This window comes from Thamnophis elegans, chromosome 17 (genome assembly GCF_009769535.1).
Source record: "Thamnophis elegans isolate rThaEle1 chromosome 17, rThaEle1.pri, whole genome shotgun sequence".
Lineage (NCBI taxonomy): Eukaryota > Metazoa > Chordata > Lepidosauria > Squamata > Colubridae > Thamnophis > Thamnophis elegans.
In genome coordinates, this window is record NC_045557.1 from 12,702,741 (window position 1) to 12,725,321 (window position 22,581).

General features: G+C 47.5%; 2 protein-coding genes across 2 annotated transcripts in view; one reads left to right on the forward strand and one right to left on the reverse strand.

Annotated features, from left to right (window-relative positions):
* CDC42BPG (CDC42 binding protein kinase gamma) overlaps positions 1–6,794 on the forward strand; it is a 119,032-nt gene extending 112,238 nt beyond the window's left edge. The window contains exons 33-36 of the mRNA XM_032234334.1: positions 990–1,110; positions 2,615–2,732; positions 2,886–3,165; positions 6,733–6,794. Of these exons, the coding sequence (XP_032090225.1) occupies positions 990–1,110; positions 2,615–2,732; positions 2,886–3,122 (476 nt within the window). The 3' untranslated portion in view covers positions 3,123–3,165; positions 6,733–6,794. The remainder of the gene's footprint in view (positions 1–989; positions 1,111–2,614; positions 2,733–2,885; positions 3,166–6,732) is intronic.
* Positions 6,795–10,531: 3,737 nt separating this feature from the next.
* The window catches only part of SCYL1 (SCY1 like pseudokinase 1), a 34,982-nt gene continuing 22,932 nt past the window's right edge, over positions 10,532–22,581 (reverse strand). Inside the window, 9 exon segments of the mRNA XM_032234071.1 lie at positions 10,532–10,999; positions 12,697–12,763; positions 15,425–15,676; positions 16,172–16,264; positions 17,521–17,651; positions 19,279–19,433; positions 19,435–19,468; positions 20,276–20,351; positions 21,527–21,715. Coding sequence (XP_032089962.1) covers positions 10,875–10,999; positions 12,697–12,763; positions 15,425–15,676; positions 16,172–16,264; positions 17,521–17,651; positions 19,279–19,433; positions 19,435–19,468; positions 20,276–20,351; positions 21,527–21,715 — 1,122 coding nt within the window. The 3' untranslated portion in view covers positions 10,532–10,874.

Below are 22,581 nucleotides of genomic sequence, written 5' to 3' on the forward strand. Positions count from 1 at the left end.
GACTTATGACCGTTTTGCACACTTACGACCGTTGCTGGTCATGTGGTTTATACTTGGATGCTTGGAAGCTGGTTTCATATTTATGACGGTCGCAGTGTCCCGGGGTCATGGGGAAGCCAGATTCACTTAACGACGGGGCGAGTAACTTATCAACTGCAGTGATTTGCTTAGCAACTGTGGCAAGAAAGGTTGTAAAATGGGGCCAAACTCATTTAACTAACGTCTCACTTAGCAATGGAAATTTGGGGGCTCAGTTGTGGTCGTAAGTCAAGGACCATCTCTTTTTATACTTTTAAAGTTCACAATAAAAGTGCAATGAGAAGTTATCACATTGCGCTGTATTTGAGACTAACCAACTAGCCAAAAGGTGCTACTACCGCTCTGTAAAGCCTTAGTAAGGCCACACGTAGAGTACTGGATCCAGTTTTAGTCACCATGCTATAAAAAAGATGCTGAGACTCTAGAAAGAGGGCAGAGAAGAGCAACCAGGGTGATGAGGGGATTGGAGGCTCAAACATCTGATGAACGGTTGCAGGAACTGGGCCTGGCTAGTCTAGGGAAGAGAAGGACCAGGGGAGACAGGAGAACATCTTCCGATATTTGAGGGGCTGCCCCAGAGAAGAGTTAGGGGGTCAAGCTATTCTCCAAAGCCCCTGAAGGCCAGAGAAGGAAGAACTGACCAAGGAGAGATTCAACCTGGAAATAAGGAGGAATTTCCTGACAGGGAGAACAATCAACCCATGGAACAGAAGTTGCCTTCGGAAGTTGTGGGAGCTTCATCCCTGGAGGCTTTCAAGAAGAGACTGGACTGCCCTCTGTCAGAAATGGTGTAGCGTCTCCTGATTGGGCGAGGGGGTTGGACTAGATGACCTTCAAGGTCCCTTCCAACTCTGTTGATCTGCTAATTAAATCATTCACTAACGCCAGTGCCTTGTGCAAATCTAAATTTGATGTGTGAGGAGCCTAAATTTCCTTCCTTCCTTCTCCAGACCAGGATGAGTTCGAAATCCCCCAGACCACTGATAACAGCCGGCGATACCTCATGAGGACTAGGCACAAGCGGTGCTTCTCTTTCCGGATCTCCGAGGAGGAGCGGCAACATCAGAGGAGGTGAGGCCGATCGGAGAAGGGGCAGCCTGGGGATTTTCTGACCGCTGTTACTCAGACCTTACACAAGCTGTCGCGAAACCCACGGCCGTTCTCATTTAGCTAAGCAAAGCAAAAAGTTTGCACTGCAGGCCGAGGTTGGTTAATTGTAACCCTGGTTCGTTTTGATGTGGCTCAGCATACAATGCAACTCCAAATGGTTGGATATTTTTATTCTTATGATTTATTAAATTTGTTCGCCACCCATCTCACCACAAGGCAACTCTCAGCAGCTTATAACAAATTTTTGCTTAACAAGTAGTCCTCGACTTACAACAATTCATTTAATGACCACTCAAAGTTATAGAGGCACTGTCATGGCCAGTAGAGCTGGCAGCAGATTCGGCCAGTGAGGAGGCTGGGGAGGACTCTGGGCCAGTGCTGGAGTCTGGGGGAGGCTCTGATGAAGGCTCTGTGTCGGAGGCAGAGAGGGGGCCAGGGCCGTATGCCAGTTATCAGCTGCCTTCAGCATCAGACATCAGTGGGGCAGAACAGCTGGAGCCTGTTCCCAGTGTGCGCATGCACAGAGCTGCCAGACGAAGGGAAGAGCTAAAGAACAGGGGTTGACTTGGGAGTAAGGCCATAGGTGGACAGTGAATGGCCCCTCCCAGAGGGAATAAAAGAGGAGCGAAAGGGGAGTGGAGTTTGCAGGAGACCATTGGTTCATCGCTTCATTGGTTCCTGACTCTCTGAGACTCCTGGCCACGTTTTGCAGATACCTGCCTGGCAGCTCTGCAAGCCAGATAAGGTCTGTGACCATAAATCCTCCTTTGAAAGACTTTGCTGGATGTGAATGAGCAGAATTCACAACAAATTAATAAAAGGATTTTTTGTTGAGACAAGGAGTTTGCTTCAGGCTCTCGGGAAGCCTCGGTCATAACAGGTACTGAAAAAAGAGACTTATGACTGTTTCCCCACACTTATGACCATTGCAGCATCCCTAGGGTCATGTGATCAAAATTCAACCGCTTGGCAAAATTATGCCGGTCACTGTGTCCTGGGGGGGCGGGAGGTGTCACACGATCCCCTTTTGCGACCTTCTCACCAGCCGAGTGAATGGGGAAGTCACATTCACTTAACAAGCAACTTCCCCATTGCAGTGCTTCATTTAACAATGGCGGCGAGGCAGGTTGCAAAACGGAGCAAAATTCGCTTAACTGTCTCATTTAACGGCAGAAATTTTGGACTTAATTGTGGCCCTAACTCGAGGGCTACGGGTAGGCTAAATAAATACCGTATGCTAAATAAAGAATGTAGTTCTGCATTGCTTAGCAACGGAAATTCTAGTCCCGAGCGCCGTCGTTGAGGCGGAAGACCAAAGAGAGGGAGGGAGGAAGTGAAGGTAGCTGGGTGAACCCCGCCAGGAAGCGTCTCAGGGAGTCATGTGGCTTTGATCCGCTGCCAGCTGGCTGGCACCTCTGAGCAGGGTGCCCCGTGCTAGGCGCTGCCCCTCCTCTCTCCCTCGCAGAGAAATGATGCGCAACCCCAGCCTCCGTGCTAAGCTCATCTCTTCCCCAAGCAACTTCAACCACCTCGTCCACGTCGGGCCGAGCGAAAAGCAGCGTCAACTACAGGACCTACACTTGGTGAGTAAACATGGTTTTGCTACCCTTTGCATCGGGGGTCCTCAGTTCCCGGGCCGGTACTGGACTGTGGCCCATTTGGACCTGGCCGTGCAAAGGTGACAGGCATGCATTCTCCTGCTGCTCACACGGAACTGTTCCATCTCTCATCCATGGCCGCTCCCCAAAGTCGGAAAGGTTGGGGACCACAACTGTGATGGCACGGCACAGAGGCAACCCAAGCAGACGGAAGTTCAAGCCTCTCTTTTATTGCTCCAAATTTCTCCAAACGCTCCCACGTTTCTGGCCAGTCTCAGAGCAAACACAAACACACACAACTATAAGAAATCCAGAAAGAATGCAAGGAATCCAGGAAAGTTCAAACGTCGGCACTTAAATACTCCAGGAATTTAGTGTTTGTTCCTCCCCACAGCGTCTCCTGAAGTCTCAGTCCCAGGTGTGCCTGTGCGTTCTCCTCCTGAGTAGCCAGGTCATTCTGCACTGTTCTCGCCTTCTCTCTACTCTCCATGTTCTTGGATCAGGAGCGGGTGGTCCTTGCTCCTCGTCTTAGCTCTGTCTCTCATGTTCGCCGCTTAGCCTCTCTTGGTCCTCCTGTCCCCACTTCCTCCCTGCCTACAAGGCATCCCAATCCTGAAAGGCCTGGCTGGCCTTCCCCTTCCCCATTTTCCTCCCAAGCCAACGAAGCCGCCCCTTCGCTCTCCAGTTCCAGCTCATTTTCCCCGCAGATTCAGACTCCAACGGGAGCATGACAACGACTTCACGTGGCTGATTTCTCCCAATCTATCACCAGCCTCCCTCCGGTTGGATTGAGATCGCTGATCCAGTGACACAGAGTTTGTTGCACCAAGTCACAACACAAGTCAGCTCGCGTTTGACTGTGATGGTGGCGGGGTGTTGGTGCTATTTGCCTATTAAAACAGCTCCACCCCCTAGTACAAGCAAAGGGCCAAGGTTTGGGCCCACATTATGGGAAATCTGGGGGTGCCACAAAAAAAAGAATCATATTTTGTGCCCTCCTGATTTCATGCCAGCCGTGAAACCAATAGCTGCAATCCACAAGCCACAATAATATTCTTATCCATGTATTGTATCACCTAGGTCAGTGGTTCCCAAACTTGGCAACTTTAAGACTTGTGGACTTCAACTCCCAGAATTCTCCAGCCAGAGCTTAAGTCTTAAAGTTGCCAAGTTTGGGAACCACTGACCTAGACCAGTGCTCCTGGGAACCCCCGAAATCAAATAAACACTTAAAAACATCTAACACAATAAATATCAATCGATATAACCCACAGGAACCAATGCTCTTTGGGGGTCCCCCCATCATTTTAAAGAATGCAAAGCCCCCCACAACTCCAAAATATTTGAGAACAGCTGGTCTAGGCCACAATTGACAAGAAAAGCTCACAATTGACCAAATGATGGTTTGGTTGTAAAGAAGGAAAACCAGCCTGGAATCCTTCAGCTTTGCAGCCCCAGCGAAGGAAAGGATTAGGCATAGAATCAAAACCACGTGAAATCTTAGTGCCGCTTTATAAAGCCTTGGTGAGGCCGCACCTGGAATACTGCATCCATTTTTGGTCCCCACATTACGAAAAAAAAACATTTTTTTTAAACAAACAAAACTAACAACATAAAGCCATCTTCATTTACAAAATGAAATTGTCAATGAAGATGGCTTTAAAAGATGTTTTTTTTTGTAGCGAGTTTTTTATTTTTCCTTTCAAATTCATTCTTAGATATGCATTCTTAGAATTGTTATTTAACATATGTCAATTCATATCATTTTTCCGTCTGTATATTTGCATTTTAATATTTTCTTATTTCCTCTCCCCCTGTATTTATCATGTGTTGTCGGAGATCTTTGTTTCATGTTTTGGTCCTTTTTCTTTCTATTTATACCTTTTTTCAAACCACTTGTAAAACCGCCCCACGTCCTGTAGTACACTAATTCCTCTTTGTCCTTTATTCTCAATGTCAAGCTGTTCATTTCTGCACAATCTAATATCTTCTTTATTACTTCCCATTCCGATGGGAAAATGTTGAGGTTTTGGAAAAAGTTCAGAGAAGAGCAACTAGGTGATTAAAGACTAAACATACGAAGAACGGCTGCAGGATTTGGGTTGGGCCAGTGTGGAGAGAAAAAAAGGACCAGGGGAGACATGATAGCACTCTTCCGATACTTGAGAGGCTGCCACAAAGAGGAGGGGAGTCAAGCTATTCTCCAAAGCACCAGAAGGCAGGACAAGAAATGATAGAAACTAATCCAAGAGAGATTCAACCTGGAACTAAGGAAAAACTTCCTAACAATAAAAAAAATTAACCAGTGGGACAACTTGCCACCAGAAATCGTGGGTGCTTCATCACTGCAGGTTTCTAACAAGAGATTGGACAGCCACTTGTCTCAAATGGTCTAGGGTCTCCTGCTTGAGTAGGGGCTGGACTGGAAGATCTCCAAGGTCCCTTCCAGCTCAATTGTTCTTCAACACTTTTAGAATATAACAAGAGTTGGAAGAGACTTTGGAGGTCTTCTACTCCAACCCCCTGCCTAGGCAGGAAACCCTATACCGTTTCAGACAAATGGCTATCCAACCTCTTCTTAAAGATTTCCAGTGTTGGGGCATTCACAACTTCTGGAGGCAACTTCTGTTCCACTGATTAATTGTTCTGTCAGAAAATTTCTCCTTAGTTCTAAGTTGCTTCTCTCCTTGATTAGTTTCCACCCATTGTTTCTTGTTCTACCCTCAGGTGCCTTGGAGAATAGTTTGACTCCCTCTTCTTTGGGGCAGCCCCTGAGATATTGGAACACTGCTATCATGTCTCCCCTAGTCCTTCTTTTCATTAACCTAGAGATCAGTGGTGGGTTTCAAAATATTTTGGAACTTCTTCTGTAGGTGTGGCCTGCTTTCTGGGTCCACTGATGGAACCTCTTCTAACCGGTTCAGTAGATTTGACAAATCGGTTCTACCGAATAGGTGCGAACTGGTAGGAACCCACCTCTGCTAGAGATACCCAGTTCCTGCAACTAGTCTCCAGTCCCCTAATCCTCTTTGCTGCTCTTCTCTGCACTCTTTCTAGAGTCTCCACATCTTTTCTACATCATGGCGGACAAAACTAAATGCAGTATTCCAAGTGTGGCCTTCCCAAGGCCTTGTAAAGTGGTATTAATACTTCACATGATCTTGATTCTATTCCTCTTTTTATGCAGCCTAGAACTGGGTTGGCTTTTTGGGCAGCTGCTGCACACGGCTGGCTCCTATTTAGATGGTTGTCCACTAGGATTCCAAGATCCCTCTCTCAGTTACTACTATTGAGCAAGGTACTACATATACTGTACCTGTGCATTTCGTTTTTCTTGCCTAAGTGTAGAACCTTCCTTTTTTCACCATTGAATTTCAATGGTGCCCAATGTTCAAGTTTTATCAAGATCCTTCTGTGATTGATTGCGATTGTTTGATCTTAAAATTATGGTTATTCTGAATGCAAGAATTGGGCATTTCTTAACCTGCTGCTGTAGATAATTCAGTCAGGAGTCTTTCCAACATACATTTGTTTATTCTCCACCTGTCAGGCCTGCAGCCATCTTTTCTTGTGGGTCTTTGGCCTGCCACACCTTCTAGTATTCTACTATGCATTTTCTATGGTGGGAAAATGGGAGGGGGGAATTGTAAGGAGTTAGATGATATGTAGCCATAACAACATTCTTCTTAGAAAGTCAAGGTCTCTTTTGTTCCTGCACCTGGCTGGATGTAGATGGGTGGAACTGCCAGTGTGGCAGTGGAAGATAGGACCATGGGATGGACTTGTGGGTGTGGGGGGCAAGATCTTGAACTTTCAACTGGGTGGGGAAAACCAGGAAGCTTTCAGATTCGGGTTTCCCCCGATGTGCCAACATGGCTCTTTTAATCAATTGGAACTTAGAGGAATCCTTTGCCTTGGACTCTGGTTTAATTTTGGGTGCTATTTGGAACCCTGACATTATCCCACTTCTTAACCCCATTTCCAGGCGCAGGAAGAGAAGAAGAGGGAGGCCGAAGTCCGAATGCGCTGCAGCAGCCTCTCCGAGATGCGACGGCCATCACCCGAGGGCCAAAATGGGACCCCTTTGGGGTCTGTTTCCTCATGTAAGAAGAACCCAGGGAAACAAGAGCCACTTGGGAATGTGTGTGGAGGGGCTTTTAAGGGGCCCTTGAGCAGCAGGGTGGGGAGTACGGGTAGTCCTCGACTTACGACCACAATTGAGCCCAAACTTTCTGTGGCTAAGTGAGTTTTGCCCCATTTCGTGACCTTTCTTGCCACTGTGCTTAAGTGAACCACTGCAGTTTGTTAGTCACACGGTCGTTAAGTGAATCCGGCTCCCCCCCGGACTTGGCTTGTCAGAAGATCGCAAAAGGGGACCGGCATAAATACGAGCCTGTTGCCAAGCGCTTGAATTTTGACCGCGTGACCGTAAGGACACTGAAGCAGTCGTAAGCATGAAAAACTCGTTCATTCACTAACATTACAGGTGTGGTCTTCCATCTGCATGGACTTCAAATCCCAGAATTCTCAACGGTAGCCATGATCGCAGGGAGATTGTGGGAATTGAAGTCCACTCACCAAGGGCCTCGCTTGGAAGAAAACATCCCCTGCAGCTCCAGTCTCTTGCTAATTGTCTTCCCCATTTTCTCGTTTCACAGTAAGACTCCAGTCAGCCAGTTCAATCTCTGAGAATTCTTCCGTGTCTCCACAGTCGTTCTTCTCTGGCCTTTCGTCACTGGGAGAGGTAAGCGAGAGCAAAAACGGAGGCTGTGAGTGTGGAACTGGGGGTGTGTGTGTGTCTTTAAGATTTAGATGAACAGTTGGAAGGGACCATAGAGGTCATCTAGTCCAACCCCCCACCCAAGCAGGAGACCCTACGTCATTTCTGACAGAGGGCAGTCCAGTCTCTTCTTGAAAGCCTCCAGGGATGAAGCTCCCTCAACTTCCGAAGGCAACTTCTCTTCCATGGGTTGATTGTCAGGAAATTCCTCCTTATTTCCAGGTTGAATCTCTCCTTGGTCAGTTTCCATCCATTCTTCCTTCTCTGGCCTTCGGGTGCCTTGAGAATAGCTTGACCCCCTTCCTCCTCTCTGGGGCAGCCCCTCAAATATTGGAAGATGCTCTCCTGTCTCCCCTGGTCCTTCTCTTCCCTAGACTAGCCAGGCCCAGTTCCTGCAACCGTCCATCGGATGTTTGAGCCTCCAGTCCCCTCATCATCCTGGTTGCTCTTCTCTGCCCTCTTTCTAGAATCTCAACGTCTTGTTTAGAATCTGGGAACCAAAACTGGATGCAGGACTCTAGGTGTGGCCTTATTAAGGCTTGACAGCCATGATGGTGAACCTATGGCACACATGGCCGAAGTGGCACACAGAGTCATGTTGACTGGCATGTGCAGTATTGCTGTTCCTCTTCTGGGTTTCTGGTGCGCATGTGCATGTGATGATCAGCTGGCCTTTACGTGTGTAGCAGGGCCGGAAAGTGGAACAGCCAGTCTTCCATTTTCCAGCGTAAGCCTGTGTGCTGGCCAGGAGATTGGCGTGTGAACATGTGCGACAGTAACCGGAGGACTTGCCGGCTGGTGCGCATGTGCGCACCGTAACCAGAAGCACATTTTCCGGCATGCACATGCCGCCTAAGCAACTCCTCTTCCTAGTGCACGAAGTGCTCCCTTTTCTGCACTTGGTGCTACCCGCACGCCTGTGCGCTGCCTTTTTGGCACTCAGTGCCGAAAAGGTTCAGCATCACTACTTTATAGGGTGGTCGTAGTACTTGTTGACATGTCCCATGTGCGTTTGCATTGGTTGAACGGAGCTGCTAAAAAAAGCCAACGCCAATCCTAGGCTGCGTTAACAGGGACGGAATCAAGATCAGATGAAGTACCGTAATTTTCGGAGTACGAGATGCACCTTTTTCCCGCAAAGGGGCTGGACTAGAAGACCTCCAAGGTCCCTTCCAATTCTTGTTATTCTCTAAAGATCTCCTGCTTGAGCAAAGGGGTTGGGCTAGAAGACCTCCAAGGTCCCTTCCAACTCTGTTATTCCGTTTCTGTTGGAGTTTCATCTCTAAAACACTGCAACAATCTCCGCTTTTCCCCCCAATAGCAGGTCTCGGATTCCAGTCTCCCGTCCAGCCCAAGGAGCACCAGCACCACATGACAGGAAGGGCTTTCGGTGCCCAACCACAACGCCACACCTGAAACAAGACCCCGGTGCCAGTTTTGCCACTGAACATCCAGCTCCTTTGAGGCTGCCTGCTTCTTGTTATCTAGGGAAGGAGGCGAGGAGAGGAAGGACGGGGCAGGAGCCGGACTCTGGGTCTGCTGCAGGAAAGCCGCACCTTTGCTGCACTTAGTCCAACGGTGGGGGACAGTGGATCCATGTCCCTCCTTCACTACCCCCCCCCCAGGAGATTCCTTGGAGGAAACAGGAACGGCTGCTTTGTGGATCCCACTCCTGACACCAATTGTTCCCTGTCCTGCTTGTTGCACAGATAACCATTTGGCCAGGACACTTTTAAAGAACCTTTTTAATGTTCACTTAAAAAAAAAAAAAGCTAAGCTATTTCCAGCCATATCCTAAACAGGACGAGGTTTAACCTCTGGGTGAATGCACATTATATATATATATATATTACATTAATGTTCCTTGAAATAATTCCGAAGTAACTTGAGAGGTTGAGGATGTTTTTTCCCAGCCTGGTTTCAGCCCAGACTTCTGAATGAAATGTGTACTTTCCAACCAGGTTGTAAAAGCAGTAAAAATAATTGCACCGAACCATCTCCTGGAGTTGTTTGCAAGCTATTTTACTAAAAGGAAGAAGAAAAAAAAACACCAGAGGGATTGAGATTCTTGTTGCTGCCCCCGCTCCCCTCCAGCCATAATTCTCAGTAGCCCCGAGGGAGAAAACCAAAATATGCCTCCCCCACCATCATACACACACACCTTGGTTGCCGAAAACCAGCCAAATTGCAAGCTTTACGTCTGTAGGGGATGAAGGGAAATGCATCACTTTTTCCTTATTGGAATTAACCCGTTTTCCAGATTTACAAACTATCGCACCAAGGCTGTGGCACTTCATACTTGCCACTGAAGGATTAAGCCACGTTTTAACCAAGTTTGCTATGCCGAGCGAAGGCAAGTGTTTGGTGTGCATGTGCAAACCAGAGGGGGGGGGAAGAGAAAGACAGAAACACAGAGAGAGAGAGAGAGACAGAAAGAGAAAGACAGTGAGAAGAGAGACAGAGACAGACAGACAGAGGAACACAGAAAGAGGCAGACAGAGAGACAGTGAGAATAGAGAAAAGACAGAGAGAGAGACAAAGGCAGACAGAAAGAAATACAGTGAGAAAGAAACAGAAAGAGAGAGAGAGACAGTGAAAAACAGAGTAAAAGTGAAAAATAGAGATAATATACAGAGAGAGAGAAAGACACAAAGAAAGACAGAGTGAAAAATAGGGAAGACAGAAAGAAATACATGAAGAGAAACAGAGAGAGAGAGACAGAAAGAGAGTGAAAAATAGAAAAGAGTGAAAAGCAGAAGTAGACAGAGAGAGAGAGAGCGAGTCAGAAAGAAGGACAGATAGATAAAGAGACACAGAAACAGAGAAAAAAAGAGAAAAGACTTGGCAAGGGTCCGTGGGAATCCTCTCACAGCTTTTCATTCATAATTTGTTTCTCTGCCTCCGTGTCAGCTGATGGCACAGGCACGGATTAACACCTGTGCACACCCACGCACACTTCCGCCTGGTCCTTTGCCTCCGCGCAAAAGTCTCCATTTCTTTTGCCCAGCGACCGGGTGACGGAGCCAACACACACACACACCCACAACCCCAAGGCTTCCAGAAGTCTACGTTTTAACTATCTGAAACCAGAGAAATCGGCCAGCAGGTTGCAAAGGAAGGTGTGATGAGGCAGGTGGGCCTGGCTGTGTGGGTGGCGGCCCCCACGCCGAGCAAGACCGGATGGAGGGGACCCCGGTTTTCCCACCACGTTTCAAAACCGGGTTGGGGAACCAGAGTTATAGACGCTTCGCCTCCTTCTCGCCGTCTCTTTGAAGGCCTCCAGCTGTGTCCAACGCTGGGAGGAAGAGGAGGAGGAGAAAAGAAGAGGGCGTGGTGGGGCAGGAGTGTCACTCCAATTTCCTGACCCCCAACTTCATGGGTCCCTTGGCCGCCTTCTTCTCGGCTCGCCGGGCTTCTATTTCCTGGCGCCTCTCTTCCCGTTTCTTCCGGGCCAGCTCTGTCTTGCTGGGACCTGGAGATCCGGGAAAGAAAGAGAAAGTGGCTGGGTGGCTGATGAGTCCTTCTGAATTGCATTCGGCTGTACTGAACTGAATTCAATTCAAGTAAACTGAACTCAATTCAATTGAACTGAACTGAATTCACCTGAACTGAATTCAATTGAACTGAATTGAACTAAATTGAACTGAACTGAACTAAATTCAATTGAACTGAATTCAGTTGAACTGAACTGAATTCAATTGGACTGAACTGAATTGAACTCAATCGAATTGAACTGAATTCAGTTGAACTGAACTGAATTCAATTGGACTGAACTGAATTGAACTCAATCGAATTGAACTGAATTCAGTTGGACTGAACTGAATTCAATTGGACTGAACTGAATTGAACTCAATCGAATTGAACTGAATTCAATTGAACTGAATTCAGTTGAACTGAACTGAATTCAATTGGACTGAACTGAATTGAACTCAATCGAATTGAACTGAATTCAATTGAACTGAATTCAGTTGAACTGAACTGAATTCAATTGGACTGAACTGAATTGAACTCAATCGAATTGAACTGAATTCAATTGAACTGAATTCAGTTGAACTGAAATGAATTCAATTGGACTGAACTGAACTGAACTCAATCGAATTGAACTGAATTCAACTGAACTGAACTGAATTCAATTGAACTGAACTGAGGGAGCCGAGAGGGCGCAGTGATTAGGGTGCAGTACTGCAGGCCACTTCAGCTGACTGCTTAGTTGCAGTTCGGCGGTTCAAATCTCACCGGCTCAAGGTTGACTCAGCCTTCCATCCTTCCGAGGTGGGTAAAATGAGGACCCAGATTGTGGGGGCGATATGCTGACTCCGTAAACCGCTTAGAGAAGGCTGTAAAAGCACTGTGAAGCGGTATATAAGTCTAACTGCTATTGCTATTGCTATAATTCAACTGAACTGAACTGAATTCAACTGAACTGAACTGAATTGAATTCAGTTGAATACTTTATTTGCCCAAGTGTGATTAGACACACAAAGAATTTGTCTCCGGTGCAGAAACTGACAGTTGCAGTGTTCGGGGGTCATGGAGACATCTTTTGTGACTTTCCGACAAGCAAAGTCAATGGGGAAGCCAGATCCACTTAACAACCTTGTGGCTAATTTGACAACTGCACTGATTCACTTAATAATGGTGGCAAGAAAGATCTTGGTGGCGTAGTGGTTAGGATGGAGTACTGCAGGCTAATTCTGCCCACTGCCAGCAGTTCGATCCTGACCAGTTCAAGGTTGACTCAGCCTTCCGTCCTTCCGAGGGGGGTAAAATGAGGACCCAGATTGTTGGGGGCAAATAGGCTGACTCTGTAAACCACTTACAGGGGGCTGTAAAAGCTCTGTGAAGTGGTATATAAGTCTAGGTGCTACTGCTATTGCCCTTCCTTCCTTCCTTCCTTCCTTCCTTTCTTCCTCCTAAAGGTTGACTCAGCCTTCCGTCCTTCCGAGGTGGGTAAAATGAGGACCCAGATTGTCGGGGGGCAAGAGGCTGACTCTGTAAACCACTTAGAGAGGGCTGGAAAGCACTGTGAAGCGGTATATAAGTTTAAGTGCTATTGCTAAAACAGCAAAACTCACTTAACAAATGTCTCAAGGAGAAAACGTTTGGGCTCCGTTGAGGTCGTACGTTGAGGATGACATGGGTAAATACACAGATGGGGAGGAACCGTACCTTGATCGGAGTCCAGTGTGGCCCAGTTTTCCTCAAAGGTCCAATCACGGAGGGCATCGGAATTTTTCTAAAGAAGCACAGAATATATGAGTGTAAAGGCTGGCTTGGCATTTGAACCACCCTACAACAGGGAGGTTCAGGATGTGGTTGCGATCCGGTCAATCTTTAGGAGGAGAAGAAGTTGCATTCTCATGTTTCTAGTCCCTGTGTTGTGGCCTGTCAGCTGCGGCCCCTCCAGCACCAAATCAGAAGAGGAGGCGGGGTGGGACTCAGGGTTAGGGTTAGGAGAGGAGAGCAGTGGAAATCTATGGGCCGGTCCTTGGGACGGAAGAGCCACCGCTGCTAGCGAAGCCCCACCCGAGCTCTGGGGATCAAAGGCAGGGGGCGGAGGTGAATAGATGGGGCAGAGGAGAGGAGAGCAATGGAAATCTATGGGCTGGTCCTTGGGACAGAAGAGCCACTGCTGCTAGCGAAGCCCCACCCGAGCTCTGGGGATCAAAGGCAGGGGGCGGAGGTGAATAGATGGGGCAGAGGAGAGGAGAGCAATGGAAATCTATGGGCTGGTCCTTGGGACAGAAGAGCCACTGCTGCAAGCGAAGCCCCACCCGAGCTCTGGGGATCAAAGGCAGGGGGCGGAGGTGAATAGATGGGGCAGAGGAGAGGAGAGCAATGGAAATCTATGGGCTGGTCCTTGGGACAGAAGAGCCACCGCTGCTAGCGAAGCCCCACCCGAGCTCTGGGGATCAAAGGCAGGGGGCGGAGGTGAATAGATGGGGCAGAGGAGAGGAGAGCAATGGAAATCTATGGGCTGGTCCTTGGGACAGAAGAGCCACCGCTGCTAGCGAAGCCCCACCCGAGCTCTGGGGATCAAAGGCAGGGGGCGGAGGTGAATAGATGGGGCAGAGGAGAGGAGAGCAATGGAAATCTATGGGCTGGTCCTTGGGACAGAAGCGCCACCGCTGCTAGCGAAGCCCCACCCGAGCTCTGGGGATCAAAGGCAGGGGCGGAGGTGAATAGATGGGGCAGAGGAGAGGAGAGCAATGGAAATCTATGGGCTGGTCCTTGGGACAGAAGAGCCACCGCTGCTAGCGAAGCCCCACCCGAGCTCTGGGGATCAAAGGCAGGGGGTGGAGGTGAATAGATGGGGCAGAGGAGAGGAGAGCAATGGAAATCTATGGGCTGGTCCTTGGGACAGAAGAGCCACTGCTGCTAGCGAAGCCCCACCCGAGCTCTGGGGATCAAAGGCAGGGGGCGGAGGTGAATAGATGGGGCAGAGGAGAGGAGAGCAATGGAAATCTATGGGCTGGTCCTTGGGACAGAAGAGCCACTGCTGCTAGCGAAGCCCCACACGAGCTCTGGGGATCAAAGGCAGGGGGTGGAGGTGAATAGATGGGGCAGACAATGAGAGAGAAACGTTTTGCTCCTAATAAAGGAATTATTGCTTCAATTACAGAGGGTTGGTTGTGTTTGGGGAGCTCAGAACACCCTGTGGTTCAGCAAAAAGTGCATTTTAACCCCTATCTTATCCAGACATCCAAGATATTCACTGCCTAGGTTCCCACATGGAGTAGTTTAACCAGAGCCTGCTGAATGAAACTCAACGGCCTGCATCCAAACATCACACAACGCAATGAAACTGGGTTTACTAACCCCCATGGCTAACTTCACAAAAGAGGCTGATGAAGCTACATGCTAAACCAGGATTAACCAGACACCATGGTTACATTCATGGAATAGGCACATCCAAACAGATGGATGATGATGGGCTTAAGATGAAAACCTGGTTCATGAAGTGTTGAAATACTTCCTTCAAAGTAACTGACCAAACATATAGAGACTGGGTGGAACCAGGCTTAATAGCAGTGACTGGGAGAGGCATCTTGGAGTCTTAGTGGACAACCAGCTAAATAGGAGCCAGCAGCCAAAAAAGCCAACGCAATCCTAAACTGCATTAACAGAGGGATACAGTCAAGATCAAGGGAGGTCCTAATACCACTCTGTAAAGCCTTAGGAAGGCCACACCTGGAGTCCTGCATCCAGTTTTGGTCCCCAGACTATAAAAAGGACGTTGAGACTCTAGAAAGAGGGCAGAGAAGAGCAACCAGGATGATGAGGGGACTGGAGGCTAAAACCTACGATGGACGGTTGCAGGAACTGGGCCTGGCTAATCTAGAGAAGAGAAGGACCAGGGGAGACAGGAGAGCATCTTCCAATATTTGAGGGGCTGCCCCAGAGAGGAGTTAGGGGGTCAAGCTATTCTCCAAAGCCCCTGAAGGCCAGAGAAGGAAGAATGGATGGAAACTGACCAAGGAGAGATTCAGCCTGGAAATAAGGTGGAAGAACAATCAACCCATGGAAGAGAATTTGCCTTCGGAAGTTGTGGGAGCTTCATCCCTGGAGCTCTCAAGAGGAGACTGGACTGCCACCTATCAGAAAGGGTGTAGGGTCTCCTGCTTGGCAGGGGGTTGGACTAGATGACCTCCAAGGTACCTTCCAACTCTGTTTATCTGTCTCTAACTAACTACTACATGTGTTAAGTGAGCCCAGCCAACAAGTCTATTAAACCTCCCAGACACTTTCTGGCTCAGAGCAAGGTGATAACAAGCCTCTGTTTCCTTCGCTGATGCCACTTTCAGCAGTCCTCGATTCATTTAGCGACAATCCATGATGAAGCTAACCATGGTTTAATCCACCCAATACAGGCTGCGACCCCAGAGCCGCCACGCACCTGCCTCTCTGGTGTCGGCTTCCCAACCAGACAGGAAAACGGGTCGGATTTGTCCCCGGAGCCCGCACTCCCCCAGTTATAATCGCTCGCCGGTTTGAAGTCCTGGTGGGCTGCAGGGGCTTTGGTGCCGAGGCTGGCGGGGGGAGGGTCCGTGGGGGTAGCTGCTCCCTTTTTGGGGCTCCAGGACGGCTCCAGATCCCAGGCAGAGCTGCTCCAGTCGGAGTCCTGCCTGTCGGAGGCTGTGGTCGTAACCTACGAAACGGAAAGCAAAAGCCCCGTCTGTGCAAAATCTAGAGAAACGTTAAGGCGGGAAGTTTCTAGTCCTCATGAAAGAGCAGAAACGTCTGGAGCAAAGAAAGAAGGGGATTTTTCTGTATCGTTTCCAGAGTTTGAGGGGGACGCTAGCCCCACAGGTGCCTTGTTATGCTCCCCCCCCACAATGTCCCCCAACTAACAAAAATGACCTCCAAGCCAAGCTAATTCTTTGGGGCTGACCTTGACCCATCCTGGAAGTTTTTACACACGCTCTCTGGTTTTCCCACGGGATGTTTTTTTGTACTTCCCAGTCGAGCCTACTGCTAGGGCTCACCATGTGGCCCTCCATCCCAATCCCAATCTCCTGAACCCTGAGCAAGACCAGTCCACTCTGCCACCTGCTGGTATGTCCTTCTAACTACGCTGATGGAAAATGAAGGAGCCAAGGCAGGGAAGCAGGGAGTCAGTTGAGGCAGCCTGAAACAGACTTACTGTCCGACTGCCGAAGGTCTGGGCTGGTTCTGACCAGCCGGGGCTGTTCCAGTCGTCTGGGCTGGGCTGCCCCTTCGCCTGCTCCGTTTCTTGCTGTTGGCACAAAGGGAAAATGGGACATTCAGTTGTCCAGAACTCACAGCCACTGCAGTTCAGTTGCCATTCCCTTCCAAAACCTCTCCCTCCCTCCCTCCCCCCTCCCTCTCCTATCCATCTCTATCTCTCATACCTACCTACCTATCTACCCAACTATCATCTCTCAAACACCTGTCCATCTCTCTCTCATCTCTAAAACCTCACTCCCATACCCCCCCTCTCTTTCTACCCACCTACCTTCCTTGTATCTATATCTATCCATCTATCTGTCTGTCATATATCATTTTTCTTTCTTTCTTTTCTATCTATCTATCTATCTATCTATCTATCTATCTATCTATCTATCTATCTATCTATCATCTACCTACCTACCTACCTACCTATATTTATCTGTCTGTCTATCATATCCTTTTTCTACTTACCTACCTACCTTCTATCTATATCTATCCATCCATCCGTCTGTCTGTCTATGATATATCATTTTCTACCTACCTATCTACCTTCTATCTGTCTGTCTGTCTGTCCGTCCGTCCATCCGCCGTCCGTCCGCCTAATATATATCATTTTTCTGTCTGTGTCTCTGTCTGTCTGTCTGTCTATCTATTATCTATCCATCTATCTATATCTATCTCTTCTATATCCACCTAGCTATCTGTGTCTATCATATATCATTTTTCTTTCTTTCTGTCTGTCTGTCTGTCTGTATCTATCTATCTATCTATCTATCATCTATCTATCTATCGCTATCTATCTATCTATCTATCTATCTATCTATCTATTGCTATCTATCTATCTATCTATCTATCTATCTATCTATCTATCTATTGCTATCTATCTATCGCTATCTATCTATCTATCTATCTATCTATCTATCTATCTATCTATCTATCTATCTATCTATCTCCATCTATCTATCTCCATCTCTCTCTCTCTCTCTATCTCTTCCATCTATGTCCATCTAGCTATCTCTGTGTCTATCATATATCATTTTTCTGTCTGGTTCTGTCTGTCTGTCTATCATCCATCTATCTATCATCTATTAATTTATTTACAGAACATATTCAACTGTGAAAACAGCCATAAGTCCCTTCAATGCTGTTGTAACTTCAAACACACACACAACTACACAAATGGTGGTTAAGTCAAGGACTGCCTGCAAATGAATGTGCTGATCTGCCATCTCTGATCCATCTCTACTCTCTGGCCAAGAGGCAGTTTAACCTCCCCCCACCCCCCGCGCGGTGACCTTTTACCTCCAAGCTGCTCCAGTCCTTCATCATCCCACTGGTCAGCCGCACTCTCCTCTCCCCCACCTCCTCCTCCACGTCCCACCCGCTGGAGGGCTGGGAGCTGCTCTCCTCGGAAGCAGGAGGGCCCCCGGTGCCTAGAGGTATACAGGGAGATCAATGTTTAGAAAGAGGTAGATAGGAAGACAGAGAGACAAATATAGATAAATGTTTTAGAGATAGATGACAGACAGACAGGCAGACAGACCGCAGGGATGGATGGACAGACAGATGGATAACAATAGAGATAGATGATATACATAGATAATAAATGTTAACAAATACATAGATAATAGAGATATATAGGATAGATAGATAGATGATAGATAGATAGATAGATAGATAGATAGATAGATAGATATGAATGGATAACAATAGAAATAGATGATATACATAGATAATAAATGCTAACAGATACATAGATAATAGAGATATATAGATTAGGATAGATGATAGATAGATAGATAGATAGATAGATAGATAGATAGATAGATAGATAGATAGATAGATAGATAGATAGATATGGATGACAATAGAGATAGATGATATACGTAGATAATAAATGTTAACACATACATAGATAATAGAGATATATAGATTAGGATAGATAGATAGATAGATAGATAAGGATGGATGGATGGATGGATGACAATAGAGATAGATGATATGCATAGATAACAGACAGACAGATATAGATGATATACATAGATAATAAATGTTGACAGATACATAGATTATAGATATATATATAGATTAGACAGACAGATAGGGATGGATGGATGACAATAGAAATAGATGATATACATAGATAATAAATGTTGACACATACATACATAATAGGGATAGATAGACAGACAGACAGATAGGGATGGATGAATGGATTGTTAGGATGGATACGTAGGGTAGGTAGGTAGGTAGGTAGGTAGGTAGGTAGGTAGGTAGGTAGGTAGGTAGGTAGGTAGATAGATAGATAGATAGATAGATAGATAGATAGATAGATAGATAGATAGATAGATAGATAGATCGATAGCTAGATATAGAAAGATGCATATAGATAATAGATGTTGACAGATACATAGATAATAGACTGATGATTGGATGATAGATAGATAGATGGTTGGTTGGTTGGTTGGTTGGTTGGTTGGTTGGTTGGTTGGTTGGTTGGTTGGATGGATGGATGGATGGATGGATGGATGATACATAAATGTTTTAAATATACAGGTAGTCCTCAACCTATGACAACAATTGAGCCCCAAACTTCCATTGCTAAGCAAGGAGAGTTGTTAAGGAAGTTACCCCATTTTACGACCTTTCTTGCCATGGTCGTTAAGTGAAACACTGCAATTATTAAGTCAGAGACATGGTTGTTAAATGAATCTGACTTCCCCATTGACATTGCCTGTCAGAAGGTGGCAAAAGGGTCCCTGGGAGACCCTGCGACCATCATAAATACGAAGCAGTTGCCCAGCGCCCAGATTCTGACCACGTGACCACGGGGTGTGGGCTGCAATGGCCGTAATTCTGTGAAAAGTGGCCACAAGTCCTGTTTTCCAATGCCATCATAACTCTGAACAGTGACTAAACGAATGGTTCTCCCTGTATTGCAAAACTGGCCCCTTTCACACAGCCCATCTAATCCAGACCAGGCCTTCCTTAGGCCTCCTCAGCATTCGAAGCCTGGCTAAATTAGGAGGCTCCCCAGGGTGGCTTAGCAGCCCCACCGACCTGGTTTGGGGGGCTCCGTCGGCTTCTTGACGGGGGCGTCCTCGGCCGCCTGCTCTGCCCCCGGCGTGGCCCCAGCGTTCGTCCGGATCAGCTTCGACGTCAGCGACGAGACCCCCGTCACAGCCCAGCCGGCCCAACTGGCTGCTGAGAGCCCACCCGGGACTGATGGACGCAGCCTGGACATCTTTTTCTAAAGAGAGAGAGACAGAAAAGGGCAGGGTCCTGGGTTCAAGTCACACCGCTGTAACGTCAGGAATGTCCTTTCTTCTTTCTTTTGCTAACAAAGGGTTTTTTTGGTTAAAATTCTAATATATTACCGTATTTTGGAGTATAAGATGCACCTTTTTCCTCCCTAAAAGTGCGTCTTATACACTGAATGTAGCCCCACCCCCACCCTTTGGCCTCTGCCTCCCAGCAATTTACCTCCTGTTGTTACAGTCTCAAACTCCCACAGCTTCCACCTTAAGTGGTCTGCTGTGGACCTCACCCCATTCCTAAGAGGTGTGTAAAGGGGGCGCATAAGCGCATCAGTGTGCCCATGGTCTCTGTCCCACTGTCCCCATTGATTTGTATTCATTTCTTTCGTTCATGTCCATGATGTTTATATTTATACCTGCTGTCCTGTACATGTTTGACAAACTAAATAAAATAAAATAAATAAATAAAACTTGGCAACTTTTAAGACGCGTGGACTTCAACTCCCAGAATTCCCCAGCCAGCATTGGAGACCCCCCCCCAAGGTCCCTTCCAGCCCTAGAACTCTATGATTCCAGCAAACCAGATCCACAAAGCCCAAATATCTTGGGCGGGGCCTCGCATCCTAAGCAGGAGGTGTGGCCAGAGCTCAAAGCAGGAAGAGGGGGTGGGGTTTGCAAAGTGGGCCAAGCCGGGCACACAATCCTGGGCTGCCAGTTGCTGACCCTGGTTTAGTCAAACAACCAGGCCCGACGTCCAAACCCGACTCTTTGGCTCCTATTGGTTGTCAGGATGGTCTCACCGAGTTCTGAGAGCTGGTCAGGATCTTCGGACACGGTCTCCAGTTTAGTCATGAAGCTGCGGATGGCTTTGAAGGCCTGAGGAAAAAGAGCAAAGAAAGAGACACGTGTTTGTTTGTTTTTTAAAGGCCAACCCAACCAAAAGCTTCCCCCACAGCTCTGCAAACTAGAGGTAGTCCTCGACTTACGGCCATTCATTTAGTGACAGTTCAATGTTGCAACGGCACTGAAAAAGCGACTTACGGCCATTCCAGGAAGCAAAGTCAATGGTGGAAGAAGCTGGATTCACTTAACGACTGTGGCAAAAAAAAAAGGTCAGGCTTCGGGCATGAACAACCACACTGCTTAGTAACAGAAGTTCCAGCCCTAATTATGGTCGTAAGTCGAGGACTGCTTTTTATTCTATCAAAAGCCACCTCTTTTAATTTGTGGCTCCAATGCACCAAAAGATACGGGCATTTTATTTTATTTTCATTTTTATTCCATTCCTACCCCACCTTCTCAGTAACCCTGGGCATCCTGGCGTCCTTCCCTCGGATCGCTCAAGGGCACACCTGTAGGGCAGAGATTCACCTGGTGGAAAAGCACCTTCCTACAGGGGTGCACCTGTGCAATATGAGGCTAGGACGGAGCAAACTGAATGGGGGAACTGGGTCTGCCAACAGAGGACAATATTTGGAGCTCAGGGTTGAAAACGAGGCATCCTTGGCGCTCTCTGAGCTTGCTTGTTTTCATGCAGGCGTTTCATTGCCAACCTAGGTAACATCATCAGTGCTAAAAGGGATGTGGGGTTGAGGAAAAGGAGGAGGAGGAGAGGATTGTGGGGTCCTTGGTGCTCTCTGTGCTTGGCTGTTTTCTTGCAGACATTTCATGACCCCAACTAGATAACATCATCAGTGCTAGAAGGGAGTTGAGTGTGCAGAGAGGAGGAGGAGGAGGAGGAGGAGGAAAGGACTGTGGGGGCCTTGGTGCTCTCTAAGCTTGCTTGTTTTCTTGCAAACGTTTCTTTCACTATCACATCATCAGTGCTTCTAAGGAGTAACAGCAAAACAGCACTCCTTACAAGCACTGATGATGTTAGCTAGGTTGGTAATGAAATGCCTGCAAGAAAACAACCAAGCTCAGAGGAGCACCCAGGATCCCTCAACTTGACCTGCTTCCCCCGTGGACGTCATTCTCTGCCCTCCCTTCAGAAACCCCCCAGGGGGAGTTTCCCCCACCACCACCACACCCCACGCCACCCCTCACCTCACCTGGTCCCGGACAGTTTTTTCAGAGTCCACCGTCAAGGTGCACAGCACCGGCAGGATTTTGAAGGCGCACTCTTTCATGGAGAAGAAGTTGTGGGTGGCGGCGAAGCCCAGGACCCCGGCCGCCCGCGAGGGGGCAAAGGGGTCTTTGGTGGCCCGGCTGAAGGCCGAGATCAGCACGCTTTGCCTTGTCTGCAGAGAGAAGATCCCGGAAACAAGTTTGAGTCACCTGGAATAAGACATTGCAGCAAAAAGGAGGGAGGATTCTTACTCCCCCAAGGACAATCCTCGGAGTATTTGACACAGGGAGTCCTCGACTTACGACAGTTCATTTAGTGACCATCCAAAGTTTCAACAGCGCTGGGGGAAAAAAATGACTTTATGACCGTTTTCCAGAGTTTTTACAACCTTTGCCGCCTCCCCGTGGTCACTGGATCAAAATTCAGAGGCTTGGCAACTGACTCATATTTATGACGGTCACCGTGTCCCGGGTCGTGCGCTCCTGTTTTTGCGATTTCATTGCGGGAGAATAGATTCACTTCACAACCGTGTTACTAATTTAACAACTTCAACGATTCACTCACAACCGTGTTACTAATTTAACAACTTTAATGATTCACTTAACAACCATGGAAAGAACGGTTGAAAAACTCACTTAACAACTGTCTCGCTTAGCAACAGGAATGGTGGGCTCAGTTGTGGTCGGAGCTCAAGCACTACCTGTATATGAGCGAGTCCATCGTTTAAGGCTAATACTGGTACAAAGAACAGTGGCACACAAGATGTATTGCAACATGCGGGGGGTTGGACTAAATGACCTCTTAAGGTCCTTTCCCATTTCATCATTCTAATCTTAATTCATATCTAATCCATTGAACATTCACATATTACAGGTGATTCTCAAATTATAACCAGTCACTAGACTTTCAGAATAACAGCTCTGAAAAACAGAACTGATGTCTGGTCCTCACACTTACGACCAATACAGCATCACTGCCGTTCAGCCACTTGTCACCTTGCAGTGTCCAGAATTTGCATCATTGCTAACTAAGTCAAAG